Source organism: Protomyctophum parallelum, assembly GCF_964188405.1.
Source record: "Protomyctophum parallelum genome assembly, chromosome: 12".
NCBI classification, from domain to species: Eukaryota; Metazoa; Chordata; class Actinopteri; order Myctophiformes; family Myctophidae; genus Protomyctophum; species Protomyctophum parallelum.
Genome location: NC_139712.1, coordinates 33993782 through 34008166, shown reverse-complemented (window position 1 = coordinate 34008166; position 14385 = coordinate 33993782). Strand labels below are relative to the sequence as shown.

Here is a 14385-nt window from a genome sequence, read left to right as displayed (position 1 = left end):
ACAATATGAAGTCAGTTACAGTCAAATGTATTTTCATAAAGCTTCTGCAGGACGGAGGTTATTTGCACTGAACGGTTGAGTTGATGCCACTGAGGTAGAGAGCTGCCCACTGCGTTCTTCTCAAAACAATCTACATACACTATATGGAGAGAGAAAATGTACAAAATACACACAGCATTCACACTAACGCACACGCACGCAAATGCACGAGCGCACACACACGCACGCACAGGGATGGGACGATAATGGTCATTAGGTTTATCGTTAAAAAAACACTCAATGTATTGAGAAATCGTCCATCTGGGTCATAGTTGGCACTGTAGGTTACTTGAACCACTTGCAAGTGGTTAACAAAGGTTTTAAGCCTATTTAGATAATAGTGATAATATAACAGAAATTATTTTGGCTACAATATTAATCGTGAGATGAAACTTTCTTATTATCCCATCCCGCACGCACGCACGCACACATGCACACATGCACACACACACACCAAGCAAACCAAGCAGACCATCACAAATCGTTCTCAACCAATCCAGCAGTGAGATGGTGACCTTCCACCATCCCCATATAAGGTCTATTGTGTGCCCACCTGCTGTGGCTGTGACATGGGATGACTTGCTGCTAATGTCATCTTCTCCCTTTCAAAGGCCCAGAGAAAAAAAGCCCTTCAATTTCCCCTCAGAACTACTCCCGTCGTCCGCTTCACAAAGCGGCCCATAAAAAAATCTCCTGAATATGCTTTTTGTTTTTGAATCTTCAAATGATTTCCCATGCCATAAAGATATTCTGTGTTTTCCAAAAAAGCCCAGATGGTGAAGTCGTCAAGCCTTCCTCGGCTCCTTTTGTTGCACGAGGCCAACCTCCCTCCGCATGCCCCCGTGTGTCTTTCACCTCCACCCAGACATAAAAAGGAGAGAGGTGTTTTTGTGTTCAAATAAGGAAAAAAGGACATTTCTTCCCCTTTATTTCCTTCCTTCCTTCCTTTTCCGTGCTGTCGGGTGGAAGCGTTATTACGTCCAAAGCGGTTATACTTTTCAGGATTCAAATTCAAAAACGGCAAAAAGCTTAAAACGTATCACGATGCAAGGCGTTTCAAGCTTGTAGATCGGCTATTATCATGACTTAATAAATATATATAATATAAAAGGTAAAATACGGAGATAAGAGGTTTCTGCCCGACAACATTTTACTTCCCTCCCCTTCTTCGCTTGCTCTATGCGCTCTCTCTCTCTCTCTTTTACAACCACATGTCCAAGGGTAAAATAGTGGGCCTGCTGCCAGAGGCTTTAAAAGCGTCATCTGTGAAACACATTTGGTGGAGGGCTATGGGGTAGGTGAACGGGCGGGGGCGCGGGGTGGATGGGTGCACCGGGCGGGCATCGGGATGACCCTCTCCTGCCATTTCGGCTGGATCAGCCTCCCTCTCTTTTTCCCTCTCTCTGTCTCTCTCTTTCCCTCCCTCCCTCTCTCTCTCTCTCCCTCCCTCCCTCCGTCCCCCTCTCTTCCTCTCTCTCTCTCTCTCTCTCTCTCTCTCACTCTCTCTCTCTTTCATTGGCGCGTGTGCACGCCTTGCAGGATCCTCCCCGCTATTCATCTCTGCTCGGCAACTAAACGAGAAAGGATTACATGAGAGATATATTCAGACAGACCGCCTCCATGTTGTGTTTTCTCTGCGGTGATTGTCCTCCTGGGGGGGGGGGGCTGGCTTGGACTGTACTTATTTATTTATTTTTAATTTTGAAAATAATATAATAAAAGGGTTTCTTTGTATTACTAAATGGCTGCCAATGTTTCAGCGAGCACACAACGTATCTGGCAGTTGTGTTGGTAATTAATCAACTTTGAAAGAACTTGCCAAAAGTTGCTCACAGGTCTGAAATGTGCATGGCGCGCTCGCACGCACACGCACGCACACACATACACACAGGAAGGTCAGTATGGACTGTACAGGGTGTACTGGTGTTAAATCACCACATTCCTCCTGATCAACATCAATCTCTCGTTTTGCCTCGTGACCGTCATATTGTTGACTGGATTACGCCATGCTCCTTTGACCACTTAAGACAGAGGTGCAACTGCACTTGGTACGATCTTTCTTCTCCCAACGGTACACCAAATGTCTTTGCCAAAAATAGCCAATCTACAAGCCAGCCTTGGTCATGTTCCTTGAAGTTTTTGTAATTTAGGATTGTTTTGTTCTTGCCCGCAATGTTAAAAAAATTATCATTTGTTTACCCGGTATTCTTTAGTTTCAATGTACAGATTATTATTATTTTTGACAGTATATTTAGACTGATGCCAGGTTCTTGGTTTAGCTGTGATCCTATAGTTGTACTGAGGCGCTACACTGTCTCTCTGCATTTGATGTATGCGTTTACCATACTTATGTAAGTCGCTCTGGTAAGAGCGTCTGCTAAATGCCTAAATTGTAGCTCGTAGACTATTTTTGGCGAATGTTCACCCCTAGAATAGGAATGCTGTATATGTTTCCTATGCTACTCCATGAATACAGTATCTTAAGGCCGTTTCTTCTATGTAAACATTCTAGTGTGATTGCATAGATTTTCAAATCAATGATCACAATTTTCAAAGGCTATCTGTGCTTAGTTTTTAGGCTATCTCTATTCCAGCTCATGTATTCTTATTGCTAATGAGGACCTGCAGAAGTAACATGATAGTAGCCAGGAGAATATTGTTGAATCCATATGCCATACAACAAATTAAGACCAAAGATTCAGATATATGTTAATATTTTAGGAGACCATTTGAGTAGCTTGCTCTATATTTAACAAACCCATAGCAACCAGAGATGATTGCTGTTGCCGGGGGTCTGCAAAGCTAGTCAATCTATACGTCCAACTAAGAAAGTCCTATAGATGATAGATATGTCCTGTTAAGACTCTTTGCGAATTATGTTGTCTTTTTCTGGTATAGCTTCAGCCAATCTATACAATCAATCCACAATCTACAAGCTTGAAGATCTGCTATTTTTGCTATCTTTGAAATGTTTTGAAACATAAAAAAGAAGGGAAATTATTATTATAATAATTATTATATTCTCGTCGTATGGATCAAGGTATTTGGTCTTACCGGCATCAACCAGTCCATCTGGGTGGACTTTTTGGTCGACTGTAGAGCAATTTGAAAAGTCTGACAAAAACAATACAACAACTATTCATATCTTCTGCAATCTAATCAGACCTGCTAGTTTGAATGTGAGCCCCAACAAATCACGTCAGAGGAGGGGCCCAGGTTGAATCAACACAGGAGATATTATTTTTGTAAACTCTTTTTGATTTTGATTTTTTATTTAAAATGTTTGTTACGTTTCATATTGAAATCCAGTATCACATGCTTAGATACCTTGTGCAATGTATTAATCTGTTTTATTTTAATCAGCTATTTGTTCAGAATATGCATTTGGAGAGCATCTCTGATGCTAATCCAGAGATGCTCTCCAAATGCGTAGGTTATTGCATAACCTCCATTTCTGTTGTATATGAATATGAAACGGGATCATGAGCTCTACAGCTTTAGAAGTCTTATAAATGATTTTCTTTAAATGATTATGTGTACAACACTCTCAAGATAGTCATAATTTATTCACAATAATTACATTAACTTATTCTCTTTGAGGTTGTATCATTATTAAACTGCTGACTTAGTGTATGTTTGTGTTATTCTAATTAGAAGACAGAAATAAGTAAATAAAATCAATTTGGCAATTCTCACGGTGATAATTGACATGCAAGGATGGACATTTTGGGTGCAGGGCATGCAAAAGTGATGGGTGTGGCCGACAGGCCCGTTACACACACTCCTGGCACTGTGCCAGCCTTGGAGAAGATCTAAGTGATCTCGTGCCCAAAGAGGTTGCCCAGTGCCCACCACGTTTTCAGAGGGTCTGCACTTTGTGTAACACTGTACTGTACAGCAGAGATGCTATCAAATATTGATTAAGGAACAACCGTAGACTACAGCTTTAAGGGAATACAGACTTTGGAGGCTTGGTATAAATTTTAATTTATTAATATAATAATTAATTTTTAATCATCTCATCACTGATGTTTCCACTGTCAAGAGGGATTTCATACATACAAACATGGGAACGCGCGCGCACACACACACACACACACACACACACACACACACACACACACACACACACACACACACACACACACACACACACACACACACACACACACACACACACACACACACACACACACACACACACACACACACACACACACACACACACACACACACACACACACACACACACTAGCGGTATAAGGAACTCCTCGTTAAGGTAATGCACTTGATTGTACAGGTCAGGTCCGTGGAAATGTAGCATCATCTCCTTAATACTCACAACGACATCTCATGACCTAAATCAACTGAAATAAGTAGTGTGGAAACAAGCCCGGAGAAAGAGATGCCATATTGCAGGACGGGAATTCTTAGTGGATGTCAAAATGTTTTCATTTCAAATACCGCCATAACTCTGAGACTCTCAGAGTTACACACCTGTAAAGGTCCATTTGGAATCCCCTCAATGAACCCTAGGGGTCCCCACTTTGACCAAACACCTTTTCATGTTTAAGTGTGACCGCACGTGAATCAGTTAAGTAAGACAAAGATGATTTGGTCTCAAGTTCCACTGACACCTCTAAGATGGGTGACTTGGATACGGCCAGTCATAACCGGTCCTGACCGAGATAATCTCCCATTTCTTTCAGGTAGAGACATTTGAGCTGCACGCCAAATGAACAGGGTGACTCACATGGGGAAAACCGAGGATCTCTGGGCTAGATAAGCCATGCTGTCACTGTGTGTCAAGTCATTGCAGGATAATCCAAATATCCCAGATATTGTGTTCATTAATGAATCTAGAAAAACTGTTACTATTTTTTTTAATAGGCTACGCATTTGATCTGTATATGAACACTTATATCAGCCTTTTGTAGAACATATTAACGTATTGTCCTTGTGTTTGGGAGTCCGGGCGACGTACACAAACTTGTGCTCCGTGGTCTGCAAATGGGAGGATTGCAAAAGGCAAAAACAATCGGCTGTTCCATCTCAGCTATCATAGGCAGCTAGTGTCTATCTGGAGAAGACATTATGTTTTCTATATCCTTGAGTAGTAATCAATCAGTCACTTTCTGTATTGTAAATAAGTCATCAATTTCTGCGTGCTCATTCATCCAGTTGTATCTGGTCAATAACGTAACCTTCTTCTGATCAGTGTTTGGATCCATTACGCATGCGTTACGCGCGCAGATCGACAGATGAACTAACTCAAATGTGTGCGTGCGTCCTCACCTTGTAGAGGCGCACGGCCGCCTCGTGCCTCTGGTTGGTGGCGTGCAGCCGCAGCTTATCCACACTGTTGCTGTAGTAGTCGCAGGCGTTGCACTTGAGGTGCACAGGGTTGCCGATGGCCACGCACTTTAACCTCCACTGGTTGGCCTTGCCCCCTTCCTTGATGTGCGCCACCAGCTGGTGCTTCTGCATGTGCTTGTCCGTCTTGCAGTGCAGCTGGAAGTTGGCCTTGAGCTGCGTGTTGTAGCTGCACAGCTTGCACTGGTACACGTCGCCCGCCACGCAGCGCCACTCCTCCTCGGGCAGCAGGCGCTCGGCGCTCACGTGCGCGCTGAGCGCCTCCAGGCTGTCGGCGGAGTAGCGGTTGCACACGGCGCACTGGTAGAGGCGCAGCGACGGGTCGCTGATGGGCGGAGACAGCGAGGACAGCGCAGAGGGGTCCGAGGCGACCATGCCCATGCCGCCGCCCCCCATAGCGCCGGCCAGCATGGACAGGTCGTCGGCCATCAGCTGACCGCCGGCCAGCCGGAGCTCGGCCGAGAGGTCGTTGTTCACTGCGGAGAGAGCGAGAGAGAGAGACAGAATCACTGTGATGTTATCGTTACGATTTGTTTTTGTGCAAGGGCCGTCGTTTCCAGAAGGATGGCGGGGGGAGCCAGGGGGAAAAGAAATAAAGATAAAATGCTTTCAAAAGGTTATCTACATATTTAAAAATAGCATATTCATAATTTCATCCGCTACAGTATGTACAGGGTTAGACATAAGGAGCATTAGCATAGCAGCAGGCATGTACTATACATGATAGAGAGACACACAAGTACTGAAAACACAGGATAAGGGTGACGTGGAGAACAGGACGACTCTTTCTTATTCATTATACGAACAGTGAGCAGAGTTCTCTGTACACGCTCTCACACAAAAGGTTTTGATCCAGAAAAAAAGAAAGCCTCAACAGAGCACTGCAAGATCGCCTACAAAGCCTTGCATATAAGAAGAACAAAAAAAGAAAAAGCTAATAGGATTGAATCAGGATCAATTACAATCATTCTTTTCAGCTTGCTAACTCGCTCATCAGATAGCTTTAATTACCACTCTCAGCGAGGGTGGGACAGATGGTTTTGGGCCTGCAAGCTCTCTCTCTCTCTCTCTCTCTCTCACACACACACGGAGAAGCCGAGAACGGTGATCGATACGTCACACACACATCCCTCTGTTTCCGCACCCCCCCCCCCCCCCCCCCGCCGCCTACCCAAAGAACAAAAACACATGTGCCATTCATGTAATTGTAATTAACTCCTTCGTTTGATGTTTTCCCCTCTCTGCGCACGTTACCAAAGCTCAACACGCCTTTTTTTTCTCTCTCTCTCTTCTCATTCTCCCTCCAGATAGCGTTGACACAGGATCTGACTGCAACACAGAGGATTTAATTATTACATGTTTTCTAGCCTCTTTGGCGGTTTTGTTCTTTTACAGTCAAAGTACAAATCCACCAATTAGTGGATAACTAACGAGCAGGATGCGCGCCTGTGCCTGTGTGTGTGTGTGTGTGTGTGTGTGTGTTTGGGTGTGGGTGTGACAGAGGAGGAAAAAGAAAAACAGAGAGAGGAGACATGTGGTGGTTTTTACTATCTGGTGATCAAAACCCAACCACAAGAGCTTTCACACTCTGTAAATCCATGACAAGGCTGAGGGGAGAGAGAAAGCAGGCATGTGTTAATCATCATAACTTTAGTCATAACTTTAAATATGACCAAATTATAATGAGCGTGTGTGTGAGTGAGTGAGTATTTGTGTGTGTGTGTGTGTGTGTGTGTGTGTGTGTGTGTGTGTGTGTGTGTGTGTGTGTGTACGTGAATGCGTGAGCACGTGCGTGTGGTATCTGTAGATCAATCTACAGCCAATCTGACTACATCCTTGATTTATACTTGATTTATACTTACAAATTCAAAAATAGATAAAGTAGCAGATCTACTTTTGATACTTTTGTGTGAAGCCGTGTCATGATCAAGCAGGGTGTTAATTAACAGAAGACTAAACGGAGATAAACAACGATGTGCTTCCACTGAGACACATTTCCCGCGACCACAAAGACGAAACTGAATCGGCACATCCGCTTTGCACCTGGGTCGTTCTTTAGGGCCTCCGCCGTACAGACTGTATGACGGAAGCGTTTGGAAAACGGTGGGAGGCAACAGACTGGCTGGAGAAGACTATAAACCCTATGGGTGTTTGTGACCGCGATGGGAAGCTGTGCGCAGATTTACTGAATCAGAGTAAATCACAGGCAGGACATGTGCCTGGCTGGGCTGTGACCTCCACGCGAGAGGAGGGAGTGGGCGTGCAACACTGCGGGGTCATTGTTAAATCTCTCGCTCTCTCCTCAGGGAATCCGCTTCCTGCTGTATGAGTGCATGTGTGAGAGAGAGAGTTTGAGCCATGTGTGTCACTGTATGAGGTGTGTGTGCGACGCGTGTGCATGTGCGCGCGCGTGCGTGCGTGATATCGCTCTCCAGGGTGAGGGAAGGTGGGTTAGTGTGTGTGCGTGCGTGCAGGGGAGGGGAGAGAGGATGGATTAAGCTGACTTAAGAAAATTACGAATGAGAGATTAAGAATAATTCTCATGCGGTGTCTCATAATCATGTTTTAATCAGCGAGAGGGGTCAGAGCAAGGAGACAATGACAGGGGTGACAATCTGACAGAGCAGATAAGCTCTGGATGGCGGGGAGGAGAGAGCCAGGGAGGTGGCTGCAAGGTAAAAGGAAAGAAATGGAGTGTAAGGGAAGAAATGGAGTAAAAGGGAAGGAGAGAGTGCGAGAGAGAAGGGACAAAAATGGCCACCATGAAAGGTCAGGTGGAAAAGGATTAAAATAATAATTCCCACGTGGCATGAGATACAGAACTGCAAGGAATAAACGCAAACAAAACCAAGTCCATGTCCAGATTGGCAGGTGATTCGAAATGCATTTCAAATCAATTTAAACATTAGTGAGTCTGGACAGTCTAGCCACTCGAATGGGATATCAAATAATGGTCAACATTAACGTCTGTGTATCTGACAGTGGTCATAGAGGCCTTAACACGTCCACCCCAATGAAAATGCACATCAATGCCGGAGACCCGCACGGATCCATGTTGTATAATGTTCAGTGGGGTCCAGATCGGTTCAGGTTCTATTTTACCTTCCAACCTCGGACCTTTGGCTTCACCGGCAGGATAGCCTAAACCATTCATCTATGGTCGCCAGACTGGCCTACCATTCTCCAACCGGCCTTCTTCCTCCCTTTATTTTAAATTAGCCATCCGGTAGCCCATTTGGGGTTGATGGCCTACTGCCTCTGTCCAGGTGAAGGAACATTGATCCTATCAGGATGCTGCTGTCTGCTGCCACAGAGGAGATCTGCAGCGTGACCTCAGGGTGACGACACGTTGTCTGCACCACTTTGCACGTACGTGTACTCAGCGCCGACAGTGTACGTGGTTACCACAGCAACCAATACAGATACTGTCTGAACAGACATATGATGTGATCACTTGTAACAGTGTGGACTGGACAGGCAGGCCTAAAGACTGTATTTGATAAACAGTCTTGGGGCGGCGGTGGCTCAGGGGTAGAGTGCCTGGATGGTAACCGTAAGGTTGCCAGTTCGAACCCGGGCTCCCCCAGAGTTACTGTCGAAGTGTCCTTGAGCAAGACACTGAACCCCTAATTGCTCCAGATGTGCTAGTTGGTGCCTTGCATGGTTTCCACTGCCATCGGTGTATGAATGTGTGTGTGAATGGGTGAATGTAATGCACAATCTCTGTAAAGCGCCTTGGATAAAGGCGCTATATAAATGCACCATTTACCATTTACCATTTAAACAAGACTAAGACAAGGTGCAAAAACATGAAGACAAAGAATTCCAAAATAAAATAAATAAGATAGTCAACAACACAAAGAAATATGACCAAACCCAAACACCAAATCTAAAAGACAGCAGAAGAACACACTAGGAAGAAAAAGGCAAAAAAGATAGCTTATTAATAATTAAAAGAACCCTAAATAAAATCAAAGTCATACAATAAAGGGACCCACCGAGTCCAGAGCCGAGCGCTGCAGCCGTCCCAGGGTCCAACTGGAACGGGTTGATCATCATCTGGGAGCAATCGGGACCCCCGGGCCCGCCGCCCGGGTTCTCCAGCTTGACGCCGGCCAGGCCCATGTTCTGGGCCAGGTAGTACTGGTAGAGCTCGGCCTCGGCCGGGGCCAGGCCCAGGTGCAGGCTGTGCTGGATCTGCTTCATGTTCTGCTGCAGCAGCATCATGTTGTGCATGTGCTTCTCGCTGGTCATGTGGATGCGGAGGTTCCTCGCCACGTTGGTCTCGTAGTCGCACACCTGCCGAGGGAGGACGCCAAGACAACAACGCTCATTATATTCATCGCGATAGCAACACTCCCTTAAAGTGGTTTTCCCTACTTTGGTTTTTAGTTCAATGTTTGTTTTAAAAACGCCATTGACAATGAAGGGAAAATGTACATAATATTGTCCCTCATTACGTCATATTGTCTCTTTATTGTTAATGGCATTTAATGTTTGTGTTGGCAATGTTTGTTTTACATCAGCATTACATCACCTGATCAACATGAGTTAGACTTAAATATATTAGCGCCCCTCACTTCACACAGGTGTGATTTTTTTCCCTGGGTGATCAAAAATGTGGCTGAAACTCAATTTAATTTACAACATAAAATTATAGTGAAATAAGGTAATACATTGCGAAATGATGGTTAATACTTACACGTTATGTGTACCCAGATCTTAAAATTGCTACCCAGCAATCAAAAACAGACAAGCATTCACACTTTGGTTTTACACAATTATTACAAAAAATAAAAAATAAATCAAGTCGATTAATTGATATGTACAGTGCTTCACAATTGCGTAAAAGTCATTCTTCTCAAATGAAAATAAATAAATACAACATTAAAATGACCAAACCTGCCTACCGATATGATGCTGGTAGGCAGGTTTCTGAATGGTGAAATGATGGAATATTATTAGGGAGCATTAGGGAGGAGCGATTAAATGAAGATAGCTACAGTACTTCCACATCATGTCGGAATGTGTGAAAAATGCTTGTTTTAGTATTTACTGGCGCCCCCCCCGTTACTACTGTAAAAGAAGCACATATAATACGTTTGTGTGTGCGTGTGTGTGTGTGTGATGTAGGGGGTGGAATAAAGCAAGTCATTGTGATGCCGCACACTGCCAGCGAGCCAATAGGAATGACACCACTCATCTCGGGCCAGCTACAATGATGCACTGAGTGTTTTGTTTATTATTACCTCGCAGCGCCAAGTGGGCTTCTGTTTGGGTTTGGAGGGCGAGGGCGCTCCGGGCAGAAGCCCGCAGCCCCCGCCGCCCACCACCAGGCTGGCGCTGGGAACGGCGGGGTTGACGTGGTTGTGGTTGAACTGGGGCTCGCCGACGCTGACGCCGCCGTTCTGCAGCGTCTGCACGTTGTTGAGGTGCTTGTCGGACTGCATGTGGATGCTCAGGTTGCCCTTGGTGGTGGTGGAGTAGTTACACACCTGGTGATAACCAAACCATAATATAAGACGACAATAGTCCCATCCTCGCTGGCGGGGCCAGAAACCTCATATGACCATATTTCATATTTGTTTAATCCATTTAGGCCTGACGTCGAAATAAAAAAAGTCTTCTGAAAAAATATATATTCAAAGATTTGTGCCGCATTTCCACGATTTTTCAAAAATAGCAGACCTACAAGCTCGTAGCGCGCGCGCTATGAGCTTGTAGATCTGCTATTTTTAAGTAGCTAAACTATAACATAATGCTTCGTTTTTTGGGGGGGGCATTAATGCTCCGCGTCACATAAAATTATAAAAAATAGTCTCACAAGCTCACAAGGTGTCAGATAGCGATGTGTTGTGAACTTGTAGGAGTGCTACTTTTGATAGTTTTGAAACATTTTGAAAGTGAAGTGAAGTGGGTTTAAAAATTATATATGAAACGAATGGAAAAATTATCCAACTACATTTGGAACACAGTTTTCCATTTCCTGAAAAGTAAGGGTTTTGGACATACAAGGTTTCCAGCCGACAGCGACGACATGCAGTTTATAGTGTTTTATAATGAAGCAATAAGCCACACATGGTTGTGGTTTGCGGTGACTTTAGACCAGCTTGGGGGCATTGTTAAGGCCCGCCTCTTAGCCGTTCTATAATCGAGAATTATTGCTTTTGTAAAACGGTTGGCAATATGACAAATCATAGATATATCCCAAAAACCATTTCACCACAAGAATCAAGAAAGTAGTTCATGCGAATGCCTGCACAAACGAGGACGTCGCTATGCAAATGTGAATTGGTTAGAGATTTCTAAAACGTGCACATACGTATAGAATTTGGGATTGGCTTGATGACCAAATTAGGGATGGGTGTGTGGGCGTATGAGTCTATCTTCTGGGACGCATATTTCTCGTAAAAAAATAAATAAGAATATATATATATATATATATATATATATATATATACAATATATATGCATTCCTCCTACCTTGCCATAGGAAAAACAAAAGTATTTAACAATGGGACTTAGACAATCAGAATCAAGTAATGGAACTATTACTAATAACCAAAATGTTCAGTGCCAAATCAACAAAACACCCATAATATTTTCCTAGATAATGATAGTCCTGTGCTTAGATGATAACCTTTCAGTAAACCTTTTTTCCAGGTGATAAACACCTTCGGACGAAGCATGTTTAATGTGACACTAATGGTCTAATCTAAGAACACAGAATGGAACAGCATGGACAGACCTCACAGCGGAAGGGCTTGTATCCACAGGTATAACTCTCTCCCCTGGCCAGGCGTGGGTGTGGCTGGCCCGTGCGGCAGTACGCGCACGAGCCGCCCGACTCGGGGTGCTTCTCCTTCATGTGGGCGTCCAGTGTCTGCTGGTACTTGTAGTGCCAGTTGCACTTGGGACACTTGAGCGTCTTGCAGGAGTTCCGCGAGTGCATCATGGTCATGTGGCCGCCCAGGGACCGCGAGGACCCCAGGACGGTGTCGCACTTGGGGCACTCCACCCCGCTGCCGGGGGACCCCTCGCCGGGACCCGGGGTTCCGGGGGTCCCCGGGGTGCCGGGGTTGACGCCGTGCTGGTGGTGCAGAGGCCCCGGGCTCTCGTCGTCTCTGCCACGCATGATCATCATGTCGAGGGGGTGGTGGGAGAGGGGCGGGGAGGAGCCGTCGTCGCGTCCGCCCAGGGCGTCGCTGGCCGAGTCGTTGCTGCTCTCGCGGTCCCTGGCCGCCGCCGCCAGGCCCTTCTCCAGCTCCAGCTCCTCGCACGCTGCGGCCAGGGAGGCGGAGGAGGCGAGGCCTTTGCCGCCGTCGCTGTTGTACTTCAGCACGCTGTTGGACAGGAGGGGGGAAATGCTTTGGTTTAAGAGAGGGAAATCTTTGCTACTGGTGCTGTTGGCCCGCTGGCTCGCCGCCGTCGGCATGCTCATGCCCATGGCGCGCGCCACCTCCTCCTCCTCCGTCTCCATGCCACCTCCGTTGGAGAACGCGTCGTCGTCGTCGTCCCGCTCCGGGCACTCTCCTCCCGCGGCGCCGGGCTCCCGCTTGACGGCGGCGTACTGGCCGAGGTCGGGCCCGTTGGGATGCAAAGTGCGTGTGTCCCTCACGTGGCCCTTGCAGTCAGTCGCGGCGTCGCGGACCTCTACACCGGCGGCAGCAGAACTCCCGCTAGGGGTCCTGCGTTCACCGGCGGCCCCTCCTCCACTGAAGTTTGGGTTGATCTCGGCCTTTGGCATGGGTTGGGTTCTGGGGATTTGGTCGTTGGAGGAGCTGCTGCTGCTGGCACTGCCCTTCAGGAAGGCAAACCCCGCCTGGAGGGATTCGGCGTTCTCCCCACCGCCGCCGCTGTGGAAAGCGTTCCACAGGCCGCGGAGCCCGGGATCGGGCCCCAGGAAGTTCGCGGGTGCGGGGTAGTGGGGCAACACGGAGTTGGGGGATTTTTTTGGTTCCAGAAAGCTTATAAGAGGTTCTTTGTCCTTGCCAATGCCCTGGATGATGGCGGAGACGTGCTTGTTGCTCAGCAGCTTCTGCTCCTGCTCGTTCAGGGTCATGCGGTGGTCGTGCACGGCGTGCGTCACGAACGAGCGGCTGTAGCCGAACGACAGCTTGCACAGGAAACACATCAGCACGGGCTTGCGCCGCCCGTCGGCCACGCAGCCCTCGAACTTGGACAGGTCCACATTGTTGGGGACATCTTTGGACACACAGGAGTTTTTGGCCGCGCCGTCCGCCGTCAGATAGTCCTTCTCTGTCTTGTGGCGGAGGTCGTACACGCGGAAAGTGTGCAACACGGGCCTGGCGGCGCCCACCAGCCCCCCAGCTGAGGTATTTGGGAAGGAGGGGTGGTCAGCCACCAGGGATTTGTTGTTCCCCAGGGACGAGGCAATGTGGAAGGTGTTGATGATCTGGGGGTAGAAGGACATGGGTGCAGCGGGCTGCTCCGCGGCCCGCTCCCCCCCTCCCCGGGGGCTCTGGCCGCTGGCAGGCCCCTGGGCGTTGGCGGTGGGAAAGGCTTGGGGAGACAACAGGCCCCGGAACTGTAGGGCCGAGGCGAGCCCTCCCGCCCCCTGGCTGCCGGCGCCGCGCTGCTCTTTGGTGTCCTCCAGGATGAAGGCCGAGCCGTCGGGCTGGTAGACGATCTCGCCGCACAGGTTCTCCACGTCGCTGTCCTCTTCCTCCTCCTCCTCCTCCTCCTCCTCCTCCATCTCGCTGTTCGCCTCCGCGTCGGCGCCGTCGCGCTCCTCGCCGCCCACCGCGCCCATCGCCAGCATGTCGTCCTCGTCGTCCTCTCCGCGCCCGCCCCCCGCAGTGCTCGGCAGGCGGGCGTTGGGGCAGTGGTGCTCCATGTACTTCTGTAAACTGGAGAAGGACCTGGAACGGCAGAGGCATTCGACTGGATTAGACACAACTGAAACGTGACTTCAGATCGGGGGCCACAAGTCTGTGACAACACAACTAAATT

At 47.5% G+C, this 14385-nt stretch overlaps 1 protein-coding gene across 1 annotated transcript in view; it reads right to left on the bottom strand.

Annotated features, from left to right (window-relative positions):
* The window catches only part of zfhx4 (zinc finger homeobox 4), a 124314-nt gene that overhangs the window by 76006 nt on the left and 33923 nt on the right, over positions 1-14385 (bottom strand). The window contains exons 3-6 of the mRNA XM_083778823.1: positions 12161-14294; positions 10662-10907; positions 9411-9711; positions 5335-5888 (exon numbers count right to left, since the gene is read on the bottom strand). Coding sequence (XP_083634949.1) covers positions 5335-5888; positions 9411-9711; positions 10662-10907; positions 12161-14294 — 3235 coding nt within the window. The remainder of the gene's footprint in view (positions 1-5334; positions 5889-9410; positions 9712-10661; positions 10908-12160; positions 14295-14385) is intronic.